The sequence below is a fragment of the Sus scrofa genome, chromosome 9 (genome assembly GCF_000003025.6).
Source record: "Sus scrofa isolate TJ Tabasco breed Duroc chromosome 9, Sscrofa11.1, whole genome shotgun sequence".
Classification (NCBI taxonomy): domain Eukaryota; kingdom Metazoa; phylum Chordata; class Mammalia; order Artiodactyla; family Suidae; genus Sus; species Sus scrofa.
In genome coordinates, this window is record NC_010451.4 from 19,534,858 (window position 1) to 19,557,655 (window position 22,798).

Below are 22,798 nucleotides of genomic sequence, written 5' to 3' on the forward strand. Positions count from 1 at the left end.
TAAAAACTGATAGAGATAATAAGTTCTTTCATTCATTAATCAAATATTTGTCTTACTATGTTCTAGACATTGGGAACTCAATACTGAACAAGATAGGTAATAAAAATTCTACCTTCCCAGGAATTTCTTTCGTCTGAAAGTAAAAATAATTAAATAGAAGTTTTCAACAAAGTAAAAGATTAAGATACAGTGTAATCATGTTGTGATTAGGTACTAGGTACCATAAGAGCAGAGAAGTAAATTGGTACCATGCAGACTATGCTGTGTTTGGCTTTATACCAAAGGAAGAATAACAAGCCGTGGAAGATTTTTTAAATAAAGATAAGCATGACCTTTTTTTTTTAAGTTTCAGAAAGATTGTTTTTCAGATTTCCAGAGTTGCCCTGAGATGTGGTATAGGTTGCAGTCACAACTCTGATCCCTTGGTTGCTTGTGGCTGTGGCGCAGGCCAGCAGCTACAGCTCCGATTTGCCCCCAAACCTGGAAACCTCCATGTGTCTCAGGTGCAGCCCTACAGAAAAAAAAAAAAGGAATGATTAGTTTTTTCCTTCTCATGGGCCATTTTAAATGAATATTTGCAGCATTAACTACTGATTTTTGCAGCATTTTTGATCATCATTTGTGAGACATTATAACTAGCCAATAAAAATATTTTATCAGCAAGTACCTATAAATGCTTAGTTTTTATTGTTGACATTATTATTTTTGTTATTTTGTAAATTAAGGGTATTCACATGAAAATAATAAAATGATGAATGCCAATAGAAAAGTTATCCTGGCATCAGGTCTTTAAAAAAAAGCTTTTTTAATATTAAAATCTACAGTTCAAGATGATACAAAGGAGGCATCACTTTATTACTAATAAGATTAGTTAGCATTGGTTGAGCAATGCCTAGCATTCTGCACAGATGGCCGTATTTAATCTTCACAAGAACCCCAAAAAATACCACTATACATATTTTGTGAATGAGGAAAATTAAACTGAGAGAAAAGCTGCCTAAGTTCACACAACCAGTAAGTGCTGGAACAAGGATACAAGCCATGGTCTATCAGGCACCGAATTCCACACTTTTACATATTAGACCATTCGGAAACTTAACTTTTTGGGAAAGGATCATAGTGTTTCTGTTTTCTGTAACTGTCCTTAGCAATTATACTTTACTTCCTGTGTCCCCACCAAGACAATTTTTTAATATACTTCAACAAATGCCTGTTGATAAGGCTACTTCCCCTGTTGACACAAAAAGATATCAATATAAAATGGGAATTTATATTACTGCCTTTCAGACAAGTCAGCTTTCAGATTTTCTGTGGCATTGTTGAAGAGAACAATGGGAAAAGTGTAAAGTTACATAACAATAAATAGAAAGAAAGAAGCTAGCAAATGGCATCTTCAGCTAAATACTGAAATATGCAGTGTTGCAGCTGGAACAAACTAGAAAAAGAAAATGAAAAAATAGATAAAACTTAGAATTTAAATTGTGGGGAAAATGTCTGGCCAGACTTAGAGCAATTCTAAAGGTTGCAACAATTTCGTAAATACTGGATGGTTAACAAATTACTTCAGCACCATTAAAAGAGAAGAAATACACATAAGAAACATTATCGTAATCTATAAAAAAGAGCAGTGTGGCATTTCCTATCTGCATCCAGATGTGTACTTGCCATATCTGGACAGGCTTATTCCAGAAGCTGGCCAGGAAACTGAACCCAAACAACTGATGAAAGGAGACTCTGACTCTGAAAACAACTTTCCTCTTCCCTGGGAAAAAAAAAAAAAAAATTCTAGAGTTCCCATTGTGGCTCAGCAGTAATGAACCTGACTAGTATCAATGAGGACATGGGTTCAATCCTGGGCCTGCTCAGTCGGTCAAGGATCCAGCACTGCTGTGAGCTTCAGTGTAGGTCCAAATGTGGCTTGGATCCTGCATTGCTGTGGCTGTAGTGTAGGCCTGTGGCTGCAGCTTCCATTCGCCCTCTAGCCTGAGAACTTCCATATACTGCAGGTGTGGCCCTAAAAAGACAAAAAACAAAAACAAACAAAAAAATTTCTGACGATAAGCTTCTTCTTATTTTCAAAACAATTTTCACATATGCTAGATATTTTTCATTGTCACAATAATCCTAAGAGTATAATTAGGACAGGTATGTCTTAAGATGAAGAATTTGAAGCACAACCTGTTGATTTTCTGTAGATAACTTCTCCAGCTGATGGTAAAGACTGGATTCCATCCCTGGGTTCTCCTCCACTGCACTGTGACACCATTCACTTGTTGAAAGAGCACCACACTCACATAGTGGAAAGAACAGGGAATGAGCTTCTTGCCCTAATTCTATCACTAGCTAACTTTACCAAAGTGAAGTTCACATAGATTACCTTATTTCATGGGGAAAAGAAACAACATATATTAAGGGAGGAAAGTATTAAACCTCTTTTAGAAAAGGAAAGTGAGGTTCAAAAAGATTCCATGATTTTCACAAGGTCACCTGGTCATCACCCTAAGAAGGCATGTGAAGTCTTACAGTGCATGTGGGAGACCAACACTTTGAGATGTTAATTTTTTCTCTTCCTAAATGTTCCCATTGCCTTTCTTCTCACTCAAGCTGGTGATTAGTTTTGGGCTTTATTACCCCAGGGGAGGTATGTGCCAGGACAGAAAACCGAAGGGATTTTTAAGTTATTCCAATTTTGCTTTCCAAAAGCCTAAGCCCTCAGAATTAAAGAAGAGTTTGTTTCAGAGATGAAAGCGAGCTTCTCAGGTACATGTAGAGAGAGGGACATCTCCTAGCCCCTCCCTAGTCTGGAAAGAGATTTTTCTCAGTTGAAAAATAAGAAAAGTTTTTTGGATCCCAAGGGAGCAGGTATCTAGGTTCTGTTTCCTGGCAACATTGCCTGAAAGGCAAAAAGACCCCAGGGAGGAAAAGAGACACAGAAGTTCCAGGGAAAAGATTTAAAATCCATGTCTTGAATGCAACAATTGTTGCCAGACCAGAAATAACTATCTAGACACAATAACTCATGTCTCAGAAGTAACATGTTGTATACAGATGCTCAATGACCAGAGAATAACCCCCACTCCAGAGGGAATCCTTCCATAACCCAGGGGAGGGGGAATAACCTCAAAAGGATTGGAGTGATTCTGCCTACAATTTAGTCATTCAGAGTTAGAAATAAAGTTGAAATATAGGAAGTAAATGGATATTTCTGACACACCTATATTTATAGACTGAGAGTCCAGCTCAATAATTATCTGATCTTGTCCCTTCTCCCAGAAGCCAGGTCTTCTGAACACTAGTCTAGGTTTTTCCCACAATATCACTGCTATAGGTGATAGAGTTCAAAGAAACAAACATGACACGGTATGTTACCCTCATCACACAACACTGAAATTGCCTATTTTCACATCTGTCTCCTTACTAAATTTTAAGCATCATAAAGGCAGAGACTGCACACCATTTACCACTGCAAAACAAGCACCTAGCAAAATGCCTGGTACACAGCAGGCACTCAATAAATCCTTGTCAAATGCGCAAATGATTGAATAAATAAATGGACACAAAGCTACTTCCGGAAATACATATGCAAGTTTACCTTTTAAAATAATTTATAGTTTATTACTTTTTTTTTTTCTTTTTAGGGCCATACCTGCAGCAATATGGAAGTTCCCAGGCTAGAGCTTGAATCAAAGCTGTATCTGCCAGCCTGCTCTACAGCCATGACAACATCTGATCTGAGCCACATCTAGGACACATGCCAGCTTGTGGCAATGCCAGATCCTTAACCCACTGAGCAAGGCCAGGGATTAAACCCTCATCCTCACGGACACTATGTAGGGAACTCACTGAGCCACAAGAGGAACACCACTTAGGAAGTATTTTAAATAGAACGGGACCTAGCAGGTTTATTTAAGTCTCACCATACTTTGAATGGCACAGCTCTCTCAAATGACACGCCCCCTATAGAAGCCTCAGAGTCTTACTCTAGCAGGGTCAGGGAATCAAAGGCTGGCAAGATGTGTCTTCAGCAGAAATGGGATCCATAATCTAACTTCTAATCTTCAAAACTTTTAACCTAATAACATTTTTACAGGATTTTCTACTTTTTAGTACATCATTCTTCTTGATCTTAAATTATAAAACAAATGAGGTCAGGAGAATTGTTTCATAATGGAGGTGATGTGGCCATAATCCTTGAAATAGCTTTGAAAAAAGTAAAAAAAAAAAAGTTTGAACCCATGCAAAGAGCTTACTACTTAGAATTCAGAATGACTGACTGGACAGAAGAGACTGGGTAAAACTCATGATCCCTTGCTGACAAAGCAACCTACATTGAGGATACCGAGCCCTTGTGCCTTGTGCCTTAACTTCTACAAATTACTGAGCAGGAATTATAGCTGGGGACAAGTCCTTTTGTTCCAGTTTAAAAAAAAATTTTTTTTTCATCTCAGCATTATACTATAAAGTCTTTTATAATCACTGACATGGTTATACAGTAAATATTAATACGAATACATAAAGAGAATATATAATTAAGAAAGAAGAGGAGTTCCCGTCATGGCTCAGTGGTTAACGAATCCGACTAGGAACCATGAGGTGGCAGGTTTGATCCCTGCCCTTGCTCAGTGGGTTAATGATCTGGCGTTGCCGTGAGCTGTGGTGTAGGTTGCAGACGTGGCTCAGATCCTGCGTTGCTGTGGCTGTGGTATAGGCTGGTGGCTACAGCTCCGATTCAACCCCTAACCTGGGAACCTCCAAATGCTGCAGGAGCAGCCCAAGAAATGGCAAAAAGAAAAAAAAAAAAAGAGCATTGTTATAATTTACTGAATATACTATTATAGAAGAGCAAGGAGTTGATTGATTTACTGATTGGCCAAGGTATAACTGAATTGAATGTTTTAAAAATCCAGTATTCTGTGAACATATTCTCAGTAACTAGACTCTTCTAACCAAAGAAGTAACCAATCATAGGCCTTAAGGAAAGATCAAATATTGTATGAATGCAACAATTGGGCAGTTTCCCAAAAAAACTAACAGTTCAAATATTTCATGATATCAACTCAATAGCATATCATTTGCAACTTTCCTGATACATCAGAACCATAAAATAAATGCAATTAACTGATAATTTTAGCATTATGCCTATTATTTGCTTCATAACATACTCCTAATCAGTAGTTGAATACAAAAAGTAGCAATTTCTCTCTCCAGAATGCTCTCTTTATGCTTCTTGGATTGATGAATATTTTCCAACATCAAGAATCTGTGGCTTCATGAGCTTTAACAAATCTTTTGATCAAGGTCAAGATGACCCTTTTGAGGAATTTTAAATCAAAAAAAAAATTTAGTATGTAATATATCTTATTTTGACTTACAGAAATTACAAAAGTTTGAAAATTGGCTTTTCCCATCCCTCTCTGGGAATATGCAGGGCTGAACTCTTTCGAATTCTACTGGCTTAGGGGGAAAAAAAAAGGAAGCTTTTTGAAATGGAAAAAGCATCTGGAAATAGCACTGGCATGGCAAACATGTAAGTTCAACAAAAATGTGGCCCATTCCTGGGCATATATCCAGAGAAAACTCTAATTAGAAAAGATACTTGTACCCCAATGTTCATAGCAGCACTATTTACAACAGCAAAGATATGGAAACAACCCATATCTCCATCAACAGAGAAATAGATAAAGAAGATGTGGTATGTATATACAATGGACAGTCAGCCATAAAAAGGAATGAAATAATGCCATTTGCAGCAACACAGATGGACCTAAAGATTATCATACTCAGTGAAGAAAATCAGAAAAAGACAAGTATCATATGATATCATTTACATGTAATCTAAAAAATGATACAAATAAACTTATTTACAAAACAGAAACAGACTCACAGAAGTATGAAACAAATGTCAGGGGAAAGTGGGGAGGAGGGGTGAGGGGGAGGGGGGACAATTTAGGAGTTCGGGATTAACTACACACTACCACACAGCAAATGGATAGACAATAAGGACCTACTTATAGCACAGGGAACTGTATTCAGTATCTTGCAACAATCTATAATGGAAAAGAATCTAAGAATATATAGACACACACACATAAAAAACTGAATCACTCTGCTGTACACCAGAATTAACACAACATCGTAGACCAACTATACTTTAATAAAAAATAAAGACATTAACAGCCAAAAAAAAAAAAATGGTGAAGTGTATCCAAAAGGAATAAAGCAGCTACTCAGGTGTACTCAATAAATTCGGATATGTATTTTCCCTGTTAGATCATCTGAAAAAATTACTTTAGTAACTGAAGAAAAGCTAGAGATGAAAAGAGTATGCCAAGATAATGAAAGATAAATTAAGATAAAGTAAGATCCTACAGAAAAGAAGTTAAGCCACAAAATATAGGAAACAGATAATGAAAGAAAATTTTAAATGAGGAAAAAAATAAACACGAGTTATCAGTTCTCCTCCCCAGAGAGAAGGGGAAAAAAATAAAACAGAAAAACAACACTTTTATGAAGCATACAGTTGGTGAACACAGCAAACAACAATCTCAATTTCAAGAATACCCATGAGATACATGAAAATAGCATGTCTTGGGATTCTAATTACACAACATTCCTCAACTTCCTTTAAAAAGAACAACATCAAAACATATGAATTATGAAAATGACAGTGTTTAACTTTCAGTATTTGGAATACATATGCCACATCACTAAGAAAACAGCTGCAAAAGAAGAGTTCAAATCAAACAGTGTCATACAAATTAATAACATTAACTAGACTTCTATACCGATTTAAAAGAATCTCAGAAGAGAATAGGACAATTTTTTTAAAAACACAGAAAAAGAAATGAGCATCAATCTCAAAGTATTTAAAAGCACTGATTTCTTTCACATATTTAATACAACAAACAAACAAAAACTGCCAAAAAAGGAAACTGAAATGTACTAAAAATGTCTAGGTTGACGCATATCTTATTGTTAAAATGATAGGGAGTTCCCATTGTGGTGCAGCGGAAACGAATCCAACTAGTATCCATGAGGATGCGGCTTTGATCCCTAGCCTCGCTCTGGGGATCAGGGATCCAGTGCTGCCATGAGTTGTGGTGTACATTGCAGACGTGGCTTGGATCCTGCATTGCTGCAGCTCCAATTCGACCCCTAGCCTGGGAATTTCCATACACCCAAGTGTCACCCATGTAAAGCAAAAACAACATGACAACTTTCTGCAAGAAACACAGAAGACACAACTATCATTAACTTTTATTTCTTACATTAATCCAACATGAAATCAGATCAGATCAATCCATAAGCCATGCTGAAACAGCCCCTTGCTGTGCACCAAGATCTGGCACCTTATCAGAGAATGCTGATACAACTCATCTTGGATTATCCCTGAATTTGCATAATTTAAAATAGGTCAAAGATATCCCAAAGTCTCAGTTTGGGAGCAAATCAAGTTACCACTGTAGAAAAGAAAATTCTGAAGGAAAAGCGACTGTTGGGAAAAAAAAATAAAATCTCTGAAGAAATGAAGAGTCTTCTGTTGATAAGAAAGATCTATGAAGACATGAAGAGAGTGAGGTAGAAGAGGCAGACAGTAGTGCCAAAAAGCAAAATACAGGGGTGTGAGGTACAGCAGTTTCAGCTTATCTAAGAACCGTCCAGAACAGTGCCTAAAAATGGACTTGGTAAGATGTCACGCCCATTCCCACTTCCCACCATAGTTGCATGTTACCAGAGAAATTCCACCTCTACTGTTACAGTAACATACAAAATAGCTAACAAACGACATGGCTCTCTTATGAAAATGTCTTATTATAAGAATATATTTAATAGTGAATCAACACTTGGCTCTATGAGGACAGTTATTGTTCAAAATTATAGTAAAGGGAGTTCCCGTCGTGGTACAGTGGTTAACAAATCCGACTAGGAACCATGAGGTTTCAGGTTCGGTCCCTGGCCTTGCTCAGTGGGTTAACGATCCAGTGTTGCTGTGAGCTGTGGTGTATGTAGGTTGCAGACGCGGCTTGGATCCCGCGTTGCTGTGGCCGTGGCATAGGCCAGTGGCTACAGCTCCAATTAGACCCCTAGCCTGGGAACCTCCATATGCCGCAGGAGCGGCCCAAGAAATAGCAAAAAGACAAAAACAAAAAAAAAAATTAAAAAACAAAATTGTAGTAAACCTGACTGTTCCATCATTTCCACCACATGAAATAATGTTGAAAGGAAGATTCAAGGCAGCAGAGAACTCTGCTCTCTGCAGAATAAATCTAGGTTACACTTCAAAGTATTTGTTTTACTTATGTTATAGGAACAGTACATACATTAAGCTTAGCTAATTAAAAATATAAAGTGCATGTCATGACTGTTTGGTTCATTGTCTATAATACTTTAAAATATATATCTTTTGGAGTGCCCACCATGGCTCAGCAATTAATGAACCCAACTTGCACCCATGACTCTGGTTCGATCCCTGGCCTCGCTCAGAGGGTTAAAGATCCGGTGTTGCCATGAGCTGTGGTGTAGGTCAGAGATGTGGCTCAGATCCTGAGTTGCTGTGGCTGTGGCGTAGGCCAGCGGCTACAGCTCTGACTGGACCCCTAGCCTGGGAACCTCCATATGTCATGGGTGCAGCCCTAAAAAAGACAAAATAAAATAAAATATATATTTTTTCTTTTTTTATGGCCACACCTATGGCATATGGAAGTTCTCAGGCCAGGGGTCTGATCGGAACTGCAGCTGCCAGCCTCCGCCACAGCTACACCAACACCAGAACTGAAGCACATCTACGACCTATGCCACAGCTTGCAGCAACTCAGGACCCTTAACCAACCAAGCAAGGCCAGTGATCGAAACTGCATCCTCAAAGAAACAACGTCAGGTCCTTAACCTGCTAAGCCACAACAGGAAATCTGTTCTCAACACTAACAGTTTTAAAAGATTTTTAAAAAGATGTTTCTCCAGATCATTCATATATTAAATTACATAATGCATATATTTTAGTATAATCCAAATACACACTTATTTTGCTAATTAGAATTTGCTTCCTTTCCAAATTGGATCCATTGCATTCAATCCACTGCTAAACAATAAAGAAGGATGAGAAAAGGAAAGAAAGAGGGAGGAAGGAAGAAGGGTGAAGGAAATAACTATTATTTCTTATAAAGTATGGTTTTCAATACTGTATCATAAACTTTGGTAACTTCCTTTAAAGATAGGAACTTGGAATAAATTCAGTCTGTTGGGTTTAGGAAACTTAAGTCCACTCTGCCTAGTTAAGTTATACCTAAAACATCAGGGTCCTTCCCCCTCCTCTTTCCCTGATACTATTTTATTCCCTACCTCCTCTCTCTTTGCCCTTCCTCTTTTTCTCCCTCTCTTCTCTCTCATACACACACACACAATGTGTTTAATTAATTACTAGGATGAAATAAGGTAGACCAAAAGGGACACTAACTAGAGCATAATAAATGGCAGACAGAATAGAAATACACAGCAAGCTAAATAAGTCAGAGACATATCGTTCATTGGCTCCATTCCCCAAACCATTCAGGTTCCAAATAAACCCACTGTATCAGAACAGGTGTGGCTCCAAAATATTATGGAGAGTTAACTTCTCTCGATGATACTGAGGTGGAGCAAAAAAAAAGGAAACAAGCCCAGTCTTAAATCTCAGTGTATAAAGGGACATTTCTAAATGCTTCAGAGGTTTCATATATCACTGGCCATCCATCAATAGGATAAAGACTCTCACCAACTGTTTCTTCAATGCACCTTCCAAATCCACAGGTAGGATTAAACATCACAGAGAGCCAGGCGGCATCTTAACCTTAACCCTAAGATTAAGTTTCAGATTGTAACAACTCACATAACCGTTCAACATTTGGATCTGTACTCATCCACCACAGTAGAGTTCAAGGGTGTTGATACAGATTTTAGTTCAAAACTCTTAAAGAAAAAAAGGAAAAACTCTTTTATAGTTGATCTAATCTTCTATACCATGTCAGAAAAACAAACTGGGTTCACTAAAATCCTTAGCAACAAAGCTCACCTGGGATAGATCTAGGCCAAAGTGAACCCAAGGTGCAACCTATAATAAACTATACAGGAACCCACTGGATCTTGATCAGCTGGAGGGGTGGGGAGTCAGGGGTTTACCTCATTTGGGGAATTTGCCAATCATGTTATTGGATAATGCACACATCTGGAAAAGCACAAGTTAACCAAAGGTGTGCTTTATCACAAAAGTGTAGATTTACACTAGAATAAACCCAAACATGAAATCTCTTTTTAATCAAAAGATAAATAATAACTCTAGAACTGTGTTCAGTTCAAAAAAACTTCTTTTACAACTATGTGATTCGCTTGATATTAAATCCATGAGAAAGAACTGCACTGTTTCTTTTTTAAAGATCTTGTAAAAGTAACTTTTAGCAAGCTAAGAAAAACAAAAATAAAAAAAAGCTAAAGCATAAATCTACTCATGTCGCAACAAAAATAAAACTGTAACTGCATTATAATCTAAGATGACTGATTGCTGAAAAAAAAAAAAAAAAAAAAAAAAGAAAATCCCCAATTTGTGCTATCAAATTCAAGCTGATTATAAATGGTGATTTAGACCACCTGACTTACGAAAACACAAATGTCTATAATTAAACACTACAGTCCTGCTTCATTTTCACTTAGCAAAATATTACCAAATCATGAACCACAGAAAAGACATTATTACAATAACTATATCCCAAGCAAAATTTTACTCTCAAACGGAACACAATTTGAACTGCAAATACCAGAACCAAGAAAAAGGAGAAGCATATTATTATATAGGAAGCCTCTTAGCCCACCTCTCTTCTTGACTGGCATTCTTGGGTCTTTCGAAGGCCACAGGAGTCAGGATCTCTTTTCAGGTATCAACTTGATCCAGCTGGATGGAGGCCAAGAGCCAGGTAACTGTTGCAAACCACTTTACTGTTGGAAATCCAGGCTGTCTTCTCTTTCAAATAAGGAAAAAATGATGTATTCTTCCCACAAACTTTGACACTGCTGCCCACAGAGTTTAAAGAAAAATAGCTTTTGAGTTTTTCGGTGTTTATAAAATGTTTATTTTGTTTAAAAAGAAAATTATTGTCAGCGTAGAAAACATTATTAAAACTCCTCTTCAGGCAGCAACATTTTGGAAGTTCAATGACTAACTCAATTAAGGCACAAACCAAATTTACACAGCTGTCTCATTACTTAATACATGCTCAAATTCAAAAATGAACTCAATTCTTTAGAGAAAAACGTAAAACCCTCACACCCCCTCCAAAAAAAATGCTTTAAAAACCTCTTTTTAGACTCTAGCCTCTAAAAAGGTGGGTGAGTTTCGACAGTTTTCTGGGGCAGAAGACAGACTGAAAGGCCCCCCCCCCCTTCTGTTTACTGGACCACAAGTTCGGGATCTCACCCCCTCAGTAAGACAGAATCCAGCTTGCTGTCACTTTCATTTTTTTCTTCTGTGCTCTCCAAGCCCCTCAGGCTTGATCCTTAATGCCCCTCTGATTCTGATCCTCCCATGTATTAACCGAGAGGATTGAATAGAAGGAAAGCAATCCCTTGGCATGGAGACATTAAAGTGACAGTGCTACTCAATGGGCACTTGATGCAGGATGAGTTGGCGAAGATTTCTTCACACTGGAGTCATTCACATCATGCCATCTCTTCGCATCCAAGCAGCTCCCTGTCCGGCGAGGAAAAACACTGAGACTGTTCGAGGCAAGTCAAACCTTCCCCCAAAGGTGTTTTCTGAGACGCTGTAGTAGTAATAGGCATGTGAGCATAAGCTGTGCAAACGGTTCGCGGTTTCCTAAATGAGAGAGTTCGGCTGCTTGGCTTCCACATCCACCCTTTTTCTTTCAGTCTCTCTCCAAACTACCCACCTTGCTTTTGCAGAGAAGACAAGGAATCTCTCTGCTACCGCTGGCCACCCCTGCCCACACCCCGTTCTCATATAGAAGAGCACAAATGTCCTGCACCCTCCACGCGATGAAGTGTTTCCTCAGGCAGGAGAAACAGCAGCACTAGCAATTATATAACTCTCGAATTTGGCTTCTCTAAGACGTGGAGACTGGAGGGTCGGGGGCTGCTGGTCGGGAGATACTGCTGGCCACTGAACGTGCACAAAAGGGCGCCAGGCCTCCTTACAGCAGCGCCCCCCGCCCCGAAACATCGGCTGGCAAAGGGGGGGGGGTCTTCTCGGAGAGCCGGGGGGAGGGGTACAAATTTCTCTGTGGTCCCTTTCCAAGCGGGGTGAAAGGATGGAATATGAGGGAACTAAAAACTGAGGTGGAGAGTCTGAAGGCTGTGAGGACGAAGCTGGTCGGGGCTGCTCTGGCTGCCGGCTGGGGGTTATAGGGAGGAGGTGCCCGTGAAGCCTCAACACAAGGACCAGGCCAGAGGGGGAGCACCCTGAAGGAGTGAAAGGGGCGGGCAGCTCAGCCACAGCTAACGGAGGTGCCCTAAGGAGGGGAAAACGCGCAGCAAAATCCCTACGCTCGGACCGCCCCTTTGGGATGCTAGAATAGGGAGTTGGGCTAACAAATAGCTGGAGAAGGGAATGCGGGCGGGGAGGGGGGCGGGCCCACGGGCGTCTGGACCTCCTGGAAGCCAATGAGCGGCCCTAATTTCTGGATGCCGCGCCCAATCGCAACCAGGATGGAGGGCGCGGCTTTTGACTGGGTCGGGGCGGGCTGGGGCTGCAGGCGAGAGGCGTGAGCCGGCACCACTTCCCGCCCCGGGGGTTCTGGGTCCCCGCCCACCGCTGGTCACGTGAATCGCCAAAATGGCGGCGCTCGGACGTGGGGTTGGGGCTGACCTGGGAGCTGCAGAAGTGGGGCCTGTGGAAGCCGGAGAAGCGCCCAAGGTAGGTGGAAACCGAAGGTGGTATGCGCGGTGGCTTCTGCACCCTCACAGTGTTGGCAAACTTCTGAAATGATGCGTATAAAGGGGATTTGAAAGTCTAAAGAGAACAGCTCCGAAGTCCATACACGGCTCGGTTAAGTGCCCAGTTGCTTTGGAAAGAAGCGGAGAGAAAGTAGACTTGAAGTTTCTTCCTAATTGATGCTGTCTGTTTTCTCTTGCCTCGGTGCCTTTGCACCGGCCTTTCCCTCAGCTTGAAACACCTCCCTGCACCTATTTCCACTAGCCCCACCCCCCCCTCCAGATTTTCCTCTTTCGGATATTAGTTTAAATGCCACTTCCTCCGGGAAACCTACTCACACTTTTCCGTGGCTTGGTTCGGTTTGGCTTTTCTTATGTGTTTTGTTTTGTTGATGACACACGTTCTGCGTTTAAGTTCCCGGCCCTGTTGTCCTGACCTTTGCCTGGGTTTTGGGTTCTGAGAATACGATCACATCTTGCTTAACCGGGGGACTGTCAAATACCAGGTGAATGTTGAGTAAAGGATGAGTAAATTTTAAATAAAATTCTAATAAACCCACTATAAAGCCATAAAGTACTTTAGAAGATAAACCTACACACAGGCACTGTTACTGGTACAATCGTGGTGACCAGTTGAGTGGCCTTGCACTGGTTAACTTTTAGATAAAAAGTTGTTTATAGCGAAATCTTTGCATTTCAATACTTGTAAAAAGTGTATTAGAAAGTTACCAGTATATTTCTCTGCTTTAATAACAGTGCCTTCCCAAAACCAGGCACTCAATAAATGTTTGCTGTCCTGTTTCAGTATTTTAGGATCATAATCCTGGTTGTCTGTGTTCCCTAGATACTGAGAGCATAGACAGTGTAGATTGGTACAAGTCATTGCCTGGAAGTTTTCTTTGTGAGGGATGAGAGACTTCAGTGAACTGGATACCAGCAAAACAAAAATTTATCCAAAGTTTCTGGTTAATTATGTTACTGACATCTGCCTTAGATATTGCTGTAATCTTCATTCCCATTTACCATTTAGATGTCAGAGGCAAAAGATTACATCTAGTCCCTGAGAAACTGTGATTTGTACAATATTTTCCTTTTCTTTTTCTGTCCTCCCCCATTACTATTCATTGTGTAATACCAAAAGAAAGTTCAGAGGAGGAGTGCCCCACTGTGCACAGCAGAAACGAATCCAACTAGGAACCATGAGGTTGCGGGTTTGATCCCTGGTCTTGCTTAGTGGCTTAAGGATCCAGGTTGCTGTGAGCTGTGGTGTAGGTTGCAGACACTGCTCGATCTGGCGTTGCTGCAGCTGTGGTGTAGGCGGGCAGCTGTAGCTCCAATTCGACCCCTAGCTGGGAACCTCCATATGCCTCGGGTGTGGCCCTCAAAAGACAAAAAGACCAAAAAAAAAAAAAAAGCAAGAAAGTTCAGAGCCCATACCTTCAGGATGTTGATGCCATAGATGAACTGGCCTTTCATGATTAGGGTTAGGATTGGTACATATTATTTATTCAGCCAAATCAGTGATGTTCAGCATGCATCCATTGATCACTAGCATCAGAATCACTTGATGCTGTTAAAATTCAGATTTCTAGTCTTCACCTTTTTCTGTTGAATCCACATATCTCAGGAGAGAGCTCAAAAGACTGAATTTCAAATAAACTCCCCATATAATTCTACTTTATTATTATAGTTGATTTACACTGTTGTGTCAGTTTGTGCTATACAGCAAAGTGACTCAGTCATACAAACATATACATTCTTTTTTTTTTAATATTATTTCCCACCGTGGTCTATCCCAGCAGGTTGGATAAACAGCAGGACTTCATTGCTTATCCATTCTAAATGTAATAGTTTGCATCTACCAACCCCAAACTCCTAAAGCATCCCACTCCCTCCCCCCTTCTCCTTGGCAACCACAGTCTGTTCTCCATGTCTGAGTCTCTTTCTGTTTGTAGATAGGTTCATTTCTGCCATATTTTAGATTCCACTTGGAAGTGATAACATACGGTATTTGTCTTCTCTTTCTAACTTACTTACCTTAGTATGAGGATCTCTAGTTGCATCCATGTTGCTGCAAATGGCATTATTTTGGGGTTTTTTTTAGAGCTGAGTAGTATTCCATTGTATATATGTGCCACATCTTCTTAATCAGGTCATCTATCGATGCACATTTAGGTTCTTGTGCACATGAAATGCTGAGAATCACTAAGTATCCTCTGTGTCCATTATGCTTAATCCACACTGATTCCCTTGCCCAATACTCCTGAAATTTGAGAACTATTATTCTGTGTCCTTGACTATAAATGTTAAAATGAAGATTCATATAAATTGTGAAGGGCTATAGTTTTTTTTTTTTTTTTTTTTTTTAAATCTATTCTGGAATCCCATAATGCCAGCATGGCAAAAGATTTAACAAATATTAAGACTTTCCAGAGTTCCTGCTGTGGCACAACAAAATTGGTGGCATCTTGGGAGTGCTGGGATGTAGGTTCAATACCTGGCCTAGCACAGTGGGTTAAGGATCCCATGTTGCCGCATCTGCAGCTTAGGCCCCAACTGCAACTCAGATCTGATCCCTGGCCTGGGAACTCCATATGCCACGGAGAGGCCAAAAAAGGGAGAAAAAAAAAATTTTTTTTACAGAAATTTGAGAGTCTTACCCAAAGCAAAACATTCAGAAAGGATCCTTTCTGATAGTCTTGTTTGTTTTGTTTACCCCTACTTTCTGTTAAGATGCTACTGACCAAACCTCACGGTCCCTTGACATTGGCACCTGTCTATTGATACCTCACACTTGGGACAAAGGAACTTTCAACCCCTGGCGGCCAGTGCCATGGGTCCAGGCTTCCTGGTATACCCCATGGCAGTTTCCAGCAAAGGCCCTGCTTCTGCCCCAGGTGCTGCTAGCAGCTGGATACATATAATCCAGGTAGCCATGACCCACTACTGCCTCTTCCTAGCCTGGAACATTGTCCCTCTTTCTAATGTTTTTTCTCACTATTCTCCGAGGCCATCCCTGTTCTCTCCTACCTCACCAGGAAACTCAACATAATCTTCAAAATGAGCTCAGGCTTTCATGAGACACAGGATAGAGACCGTTGTCAACAGGTAGCTACTGTTTACTTTCAGCTTTGAAAAAGCTAGAGCATGGAGAACTACAAAAGACCTGGCTACCTTTGGGGAAAACAGAAATTCAGTATCTCAGTAAGATATCCTTCTACACTAAGCCCAAAAGCAAGTCAGCCTTTCTGAACCTTGATTTTCTCATCTATAAAAGTAGAGATGACCATTATCCTACCAATTTCTGAAAGTTATTCTGTGAATCAAAAAGCCATTGTCCAGATTCCTGTGTACTTCTGCAGGTTAAGGATCCGACATTGTCACTGCAGTGGCTCGAGTTGCTGCTGTGGTGCAGGTTTGATCCCTGGCCTAGGAACTTTTGCATGCCATGGGTGCAACCAAAAAAAAAAAAAAGAAAAGCCACTGTCTAGCAGATAATAAGAGCTCACTAAATGTTCACTGAATCATTAACAAAGTATTATGAAAGCAGATGAAAATACCTGACACTTTACTAGAGTCTAAATGTTTTTAGTCTGAATTTATAGAATTTATAAAATTTAATATTAATCTCATTAGCCATTATAGTTCTGGATTTTTGTGTTTTTCAGGACATCAAGATGCCAACATACACACATGGTCAGTCCAGACCTTCTTTAGGAGATGGAAAACTCAGAAAACCAATGGTCATCGAAATTATAGAAAAAAAATTTGACTATCTTAGAAAAGAAAAGTAAGAGACACACCCACACTGAAAGTCAATAACTTTATTTGCAGATCTTCTGTATTGCCATTGTTTCTGAGTATCTAAGATCCTGTTAATTTTATTGAGTTGGTTATGAGAAAAGCTTATTAAAAAAAGAACTGGAGGGAAGCATGAGCAGATGAGAAGAGTAGTTTGTTGGAATATTGAGACTGGATAATTTCTCTTGTCTCTTGAAGTAGTTTTGTTTCTAAAATTGTTGAAATGTTATTTGTGCAATAACCATATTTTAATTAAAAGTAATTAGGACACCATTTGGGAGACTATCTTTAATTGATTATCAATTGTAATTAAATTCAATTTCAAATGTATTACCTCAGCCACAGTGCTGAGTTCAGCAAAAAGGAACACAGACTGCATGATGTCCATATGGTTTTACATTATCATTTTGACTTTTAGATTATTAGGGCTCAAGAATAAAGTCAAAAGGTGTTGATCTTAGACTTGAGACATTTCTGGACAGGTCAGAATAAGTACACCTAGGTCTTTCACATTTCTTTGGATGAAGTTTTGGAAACCCTAGACAAATAATCTTAAATATATCTGGACCAATTAAGAAATAGTTATTTTCTGGAGTTCCCATTGTGGCTCAGCAGTAATGAACCCGACTAGTATCCATGAGGATGAGGATACTAATCCCTGGCCCCGCTCAGTGGGTTAGGGATCCAGCATTGCTGTGAGCTACAGTGTACATCACAGATGTGGCCCCAATCTGGCATATCTGTGGCAGTGGCATAGGCTAGCAGCTGCAGCTCTGATTAGACCCCTGGCCTAGGGACTTCCATATGCCACAGGTACAGCCTAAAAAAAAGGAAGAAAGAAAGAAGTAGTTATTTTCTAGGAAGCCTAACCAAATAGAAATAATTTTTTTCAAATGACCTTAAGCAAATTAAGTTTTTTAGCAGAAAGAGCAGATTCTTGGATTTAGATAGCTCATAAAATTTTGGCTGCACTGGAACATACTCATATTTGTTTGTAGCCAAAATGTATTCTCTCTTTAAAAGAGTTCCACATTAGAACCACTATTCTCAGAAAGAGAATTATATTATTCTCTCATTAGAATGCAAGTTCCGTGAGAGATGGATTTTTTTTTAACTTTATTTACTGCCCCATCCTCAGCACAAAGAAAACACCTTTTACATAGTGCTCAAGAAATATTTGATGTTGAGTAAATATGCAGTAACAAATGACTACCCAGGAAAGGATATATCTATTAGAAGAATATTCTGGAGTTCCCGCTATGGCTCAGCAGTTAATAAACCCAACCAGTATCCATGAGGTTGCAGATTCGATCCCTGGCCTCGCTCAGTGGGTTAAGGATCTGGCACTGCCATGAGCTGTGGTGTAGGTTGAAGACATGCCTCAGATCCTGCCTGTGGCGAAGGCCAGCGGCTATCGCTCTGATTCGACCCCTAGCCTGGGACTTTCCATATGCCACAGGTGCAGCCCTAAAAAAGAAAAAAAAAGACGAAAAAAAAAAAAGTATTATGTTGAACTTAATTTTTCACTTTGTTTTCCCAATTAGGACTTTAAATATATATGGAACAGTGACCTTTGGAACAACAGCTGGTTTCTCTGGAATGTTGGCAAATTTAATTTTCAGACATTGCTTCAAGGTTAAACATGATGGTTTGAAGACCTATGCATCATTGACTACGCTTCCATTTTTGTCTACAGTAGTTGCTTATAAACTTCTTGTAACGGATGCTTTGTATTCAGGTAAATTTAAATTCATTAATGGATAATGTGTTTATATCTAAGTAAAATTACACATGAACGTATACTGTTGCTATTGCTGATAATAATCCCTCCTGTTTGTATATTGTTTTACCACTAACAAAATACCTTCACATATATTGTCCTATTTCATCCCCACAACAGTCTTCCTAATCAGACAGAGCAGATAGTATTGTCTTTTCTTTTTATAGGTAAGAAATCAAGCTGAGCTTAGACATGTCAAGTACACTAAGAAACAACATAATAGAGTGGGAAAAAAGCAGCCTTTGGTATACTATATATTTCACTTAAGTTTTATGACATTGGACAAGTCATTTAATCTGAGACCCAACTCTCTTCTGTATGAATTAGGACTAATAAGTACTTACCTCACAGGGTTGTTAAGAATTAAGATACTGTTAAAAAAAAAAAGAGAATTAAGATACTGTATGTTAAATGCCTAATGTACTGTCTGGCATATTATGGGCTTCTAATATTACTTTCTGCCTCGTCCCCTTACCTTAAGTTCACTAGTAATTGATGGAACCTCTGACCCCTGTTCATCAGGTTCCTGCGTAAATACCTCTTCTCTAGGGAAATCTTTGATTCCTTCAGTTTAGATTAAGTTTCTACATACATTGTCTATCTTACCTTCAAAGCCTGTGTACACTTAAGATTGCTTGTTAAAATATTTGTCTAACATCTTTCTTTCTTAGTAGACTGACCTAAAGGTCAGAGATTGGGTCTTTTTTGAGTAATACTGTATCCTGAGCACATGCCTGACACATAGACAATATAAATGTATTATCCTAGAATCCAGATGTCTGGCCTGCTAGTTTAATATTCTTTATTATGAAATTGCTTCTGCAACAGTCACACAGTAAGTGACTATCCTTATAAAGTAAGAGTAAAAGCATTTTTAAAATATGGTACATTTAGTCTATTGTGCCATAGACCGAATTCCTAATATTCTTTCTACTCTTTCACTGTGGTTGAGGACAGTGAGAATAAATACTATATGAGGACACAAGACTCCTAATAGTTCTTAGCCTGATTTAAAGGGAAACCAAAATTACTTTTGTTTTCTAGGTAACATAAGCCGGGAAAATTGTGTTCTGAGAAGTTCACTGATTGGCATAGTGTGTGGGTTTTATATCCCACTGCTTTGGCTTTTTCTAAAAATGGACGTCTGGCAGTCAAGTAAGTCCATTTTTTTGTTCCTTTTCTTTCCTTTTTTTATGTTAATAAACTCTCCTTATTCATTAGCTGCCAATGACATATTTTAATCAAAATAGTCTCATATTTCAAATAGCTAATTTTAACCTTTTTGCTATCTACATGAAAAACATAGATAGAAATGAACAGCTTAGGAGAAATCACATTTTTCATAGAATTTACATCTAGAAGAAGTACTTAACTTTTCTTCTTTTTTAGGTATCATACTGTTCCACTGCCACCCAAAGGAAGGGTTTTACTCCATTGGCTGCTGCTTTGTCACACAGAGATAAAAGCAATGGTGGTTCCTTTCATCCTTCAGACAATCTTTGGAGTATTGCATGGTCTACAGCATTATGCAATATTTGAAAGTACACTTGAGAAAACTGTACATTAAGATTAACCAATAGGAGTTCCTCTTGTGGATAAGCAGTAACAAACCCAACTAGTATCCATGAGGATACGGGTTCGACCCTTGGCCTCACTTAGTGAATTAAGGATCAGCATCACTGTGGCTGTGGTGTAGGCTGGCAGCAATAGCTCTGATTCGACCCTTAGCCTAGGAACTTCCTAAGAATGAATGGATTCTCCATCAGCAGACTGGACATTTTTATGCTAAGGACTCAGGCGTTGCTGAAAGAGTTAAAAGTAGTTCTGGACAGTTTCTGTACCTTTTTTCTGGCATTCAGCAGGTGTCCAATAAATATTCAGTAGGGAAATAAAAGTAAGTTTCATCTTTTGTTCATCATTGTATATGGAAATAGGTTTCAGGCCTCAAGATCTATATATATTCCTTCATCCACAAACATTTATTGAGTACCTGCCATTGTGTTACCTGTAATAAGAAATGGCCTTTACCCAGAAGGAACTCACAGTGAGAAATGTGAACACAGCATGAGAGGGTTTGAGAGGTATGTATACATGTCATTCTGTGGATACACTAAAGATATTGCTGTTAACTACTTGTACAGAAGGGAAAGCCATGGGGAAGAAAGGTACATTTGTCTTTAATTTTGAAGGGGAACTTGAAAGTTCACAAGAAAGCAAAATAGAAAAATAATGTACCATCCCATTCCTCTAAACTCTTGTTCAATATACTCACTAGCTCTTATCATTAACAAATTATCTCCACTGTGCTGTTTAAAGACTTTCGAATGCCTATTTGCTATGCATTAAAACAGGCACCAGGAGTACAAAGATTCCATCCCTGCCCTACAGAAGCTTAAAATCCAAAAAAAAAAAGATCACGGCATGCTTTTTCAAGTCTGGTAGAGTATTCCTGAGCTATACACTTAGGGAAACTTAGTACAGGAAACAAACACTGACGAAGGAGTAAGACACAAAATCCTATAGAACCCCAGAGCTGATTTTCCTTGTCTTACATTCCTTTTGAGATGAAAGATTTGGTCATCTGAGGGCCTAAGCAACCCAGAGCAGAAATGGAAGTCTCAACAAAGTGCTTTATGGCATCATATAAAACAAACTGAAATAGATACACTCTTTTGCTAATAATAAAAAAAAAATCACTAGTCATCAGCTTTGTATTCTCAGAATAATTCATGATACTCGAAACTCTGAGGAAAGGGCAGATGACTGGGGGGTGAGGGGGAACCACGCCAAATAGATAACTAGATCAGTGGTATTAATACTGACTCTAAAAATTACACAAGAAGTACATGAATACCTCCTCTTTGCGAGATATTCACATGATCCAGCAGGATGTAGAGCAAGACGGTAAGTGCTCCCTAACCTCTGCTCCATCCCACTTGTACTCCATTCTCCAGACGTAGCCACCATCAAGTTAACATGTCTCTTTCCTTGGACTATTCTTTTGTAACTTAGATATTTTAAAAAATAAATGGTATTATCCATACATATTATACTGGAAATTAATTTTCACTTCACTCTGTGTCTTGGAGATCTTTCCAGCTCATTATGTAGAAGTCAAACATGTTCTTTTTAATGACTGAAAACATTCTTGGTGATCCCAATATTCACATAGATGATCCTTCCAAGACACTGGTCTCTATCCCATCACTTACTCCCATGGTCATACTGTAGACCTGAGCTGTCCAGTATGGTAGTCATTAGCCATGTGTGGCTACTGAGCATTTGAAATGTGACAGTCTGAATTGAAATATATTGTACATGTAAAATACACATCAAGTTTTCAAGGTTACATGTAAAAAAGGAATGTAAAATACCTCATGAATAATCTGTTGATTACATGTTGAAGTGTTACTTTTTTGGATATATTAAGTTAAATAAAATAATTTTACCTGCCTTTTAAAATTGGGTTACTAGGGAATTTTAAATTACATATTTTTATCAGACTGGGTTGCTCTAGACCTTGTCATTATCAACAAATTCAAATTCCTCACATTCTCAATTATAAAGTCCCATATTCTGATCACTACCTCCTGCCCTTCCTGTTTATTCATTCTGATACCTCAATCTGGCATTACTTCAGCTTCACCAGAACTTATAATCCATCAATTCCACTACCTTTTCACTGTCTCACCCTCATCACATTCTTACTGTCCTCCAGCTTCAGCCACATCCATCTTTTTAAAGTTTGCCAATCTCAAGAAGAAAAACATAACAATGGGCTTAACTAAAGTGATTTTTAAATAAAGATAGTAGCCTGTTTTCTCTTACGAATTTTCTGTTGATATCTTTGGCCCATTTGATTTGTAGAAGCTCTACAAATTCTGGGTATTTTTTTTCTTCATATGCTGAGATAGTAATCTGGGAAATACAACAAAGTTAACTTATATTCACCTCCCTTGCCACCTCAAAGTTGAAGAGATTTGTACCATATTCCATGACCTCAATTTGCCTTTTTTACAGCAGAAAGAGCAGGGAAACTTAATATTTTCCTTTGGCTTGGAAAGTAGTACTTGCCAAAACGGCTATAAAGGCCTGAAAGGGGAATTAGGGAAACCTGGATCTGGGCCTGAGACCAAAGGTGAAGCTAGGTGAACCACAGTGAAGAAAGGCAGCACATGTCACTAGTGGCAAGATGTGAAATACAGCCTGGAGCGCCATTCTCAAAAAGTTCAAATCCGGCCTTACTCCTTACCAACGGGATGACTATGAACAAGCTATTTCACCTCTGCATCTCAGTTTCCT

The 22,798-nt window shown here is 39.0% G+C and overlaps 2 protein-coding genes across 6 annotated transcripts in view; one reads left to right on the forward strand and one right to left on the reverse strand.

Annotated features, from left to right (window-relative positions):
* DLG2 (discs large MAGUK scaffold protein 2) overlaps window positions 1-12,560 on the reverse strand; it is a 1,971,427-nt gene extending 1,958,867 nt beyond the window's left edge. For all 5 annotated transcript variants that reach the window (XM_021102305.1, XM_021102303.1, XM_021102307.1 and 2 more), the window contains exon 1: window positions 10,842-12,560. In XM_021102305.1, the coding sequence (XP_020957964.1) occupies window positions 10,842-10,860 (19 nt within the window). In that variant the 5' untranslated portion in view covers window positions 10,861-12,560. The remainder of the gene's footprint in view (window positions 1-10,841) is intronic.
* TMEM126B (transmembrane protein 126B) lies at window positions 12,807-20,390 on the forward strand. Its single transcript, NM_001243600.1, is given in 6 exon segments — window positions 12,807-12,898; window positions 16,584-16,705; window positions 18,261-18,454; window positions 19,541-19,597; window positions 19,600-19,651; window positions 19,886-20,390. Coding segments are annotated over 6 exon segments (684 nt in total). The 5' UTR covers window positions 12,807-12,817; the 3' UTR covers window positions 20,064-20,390.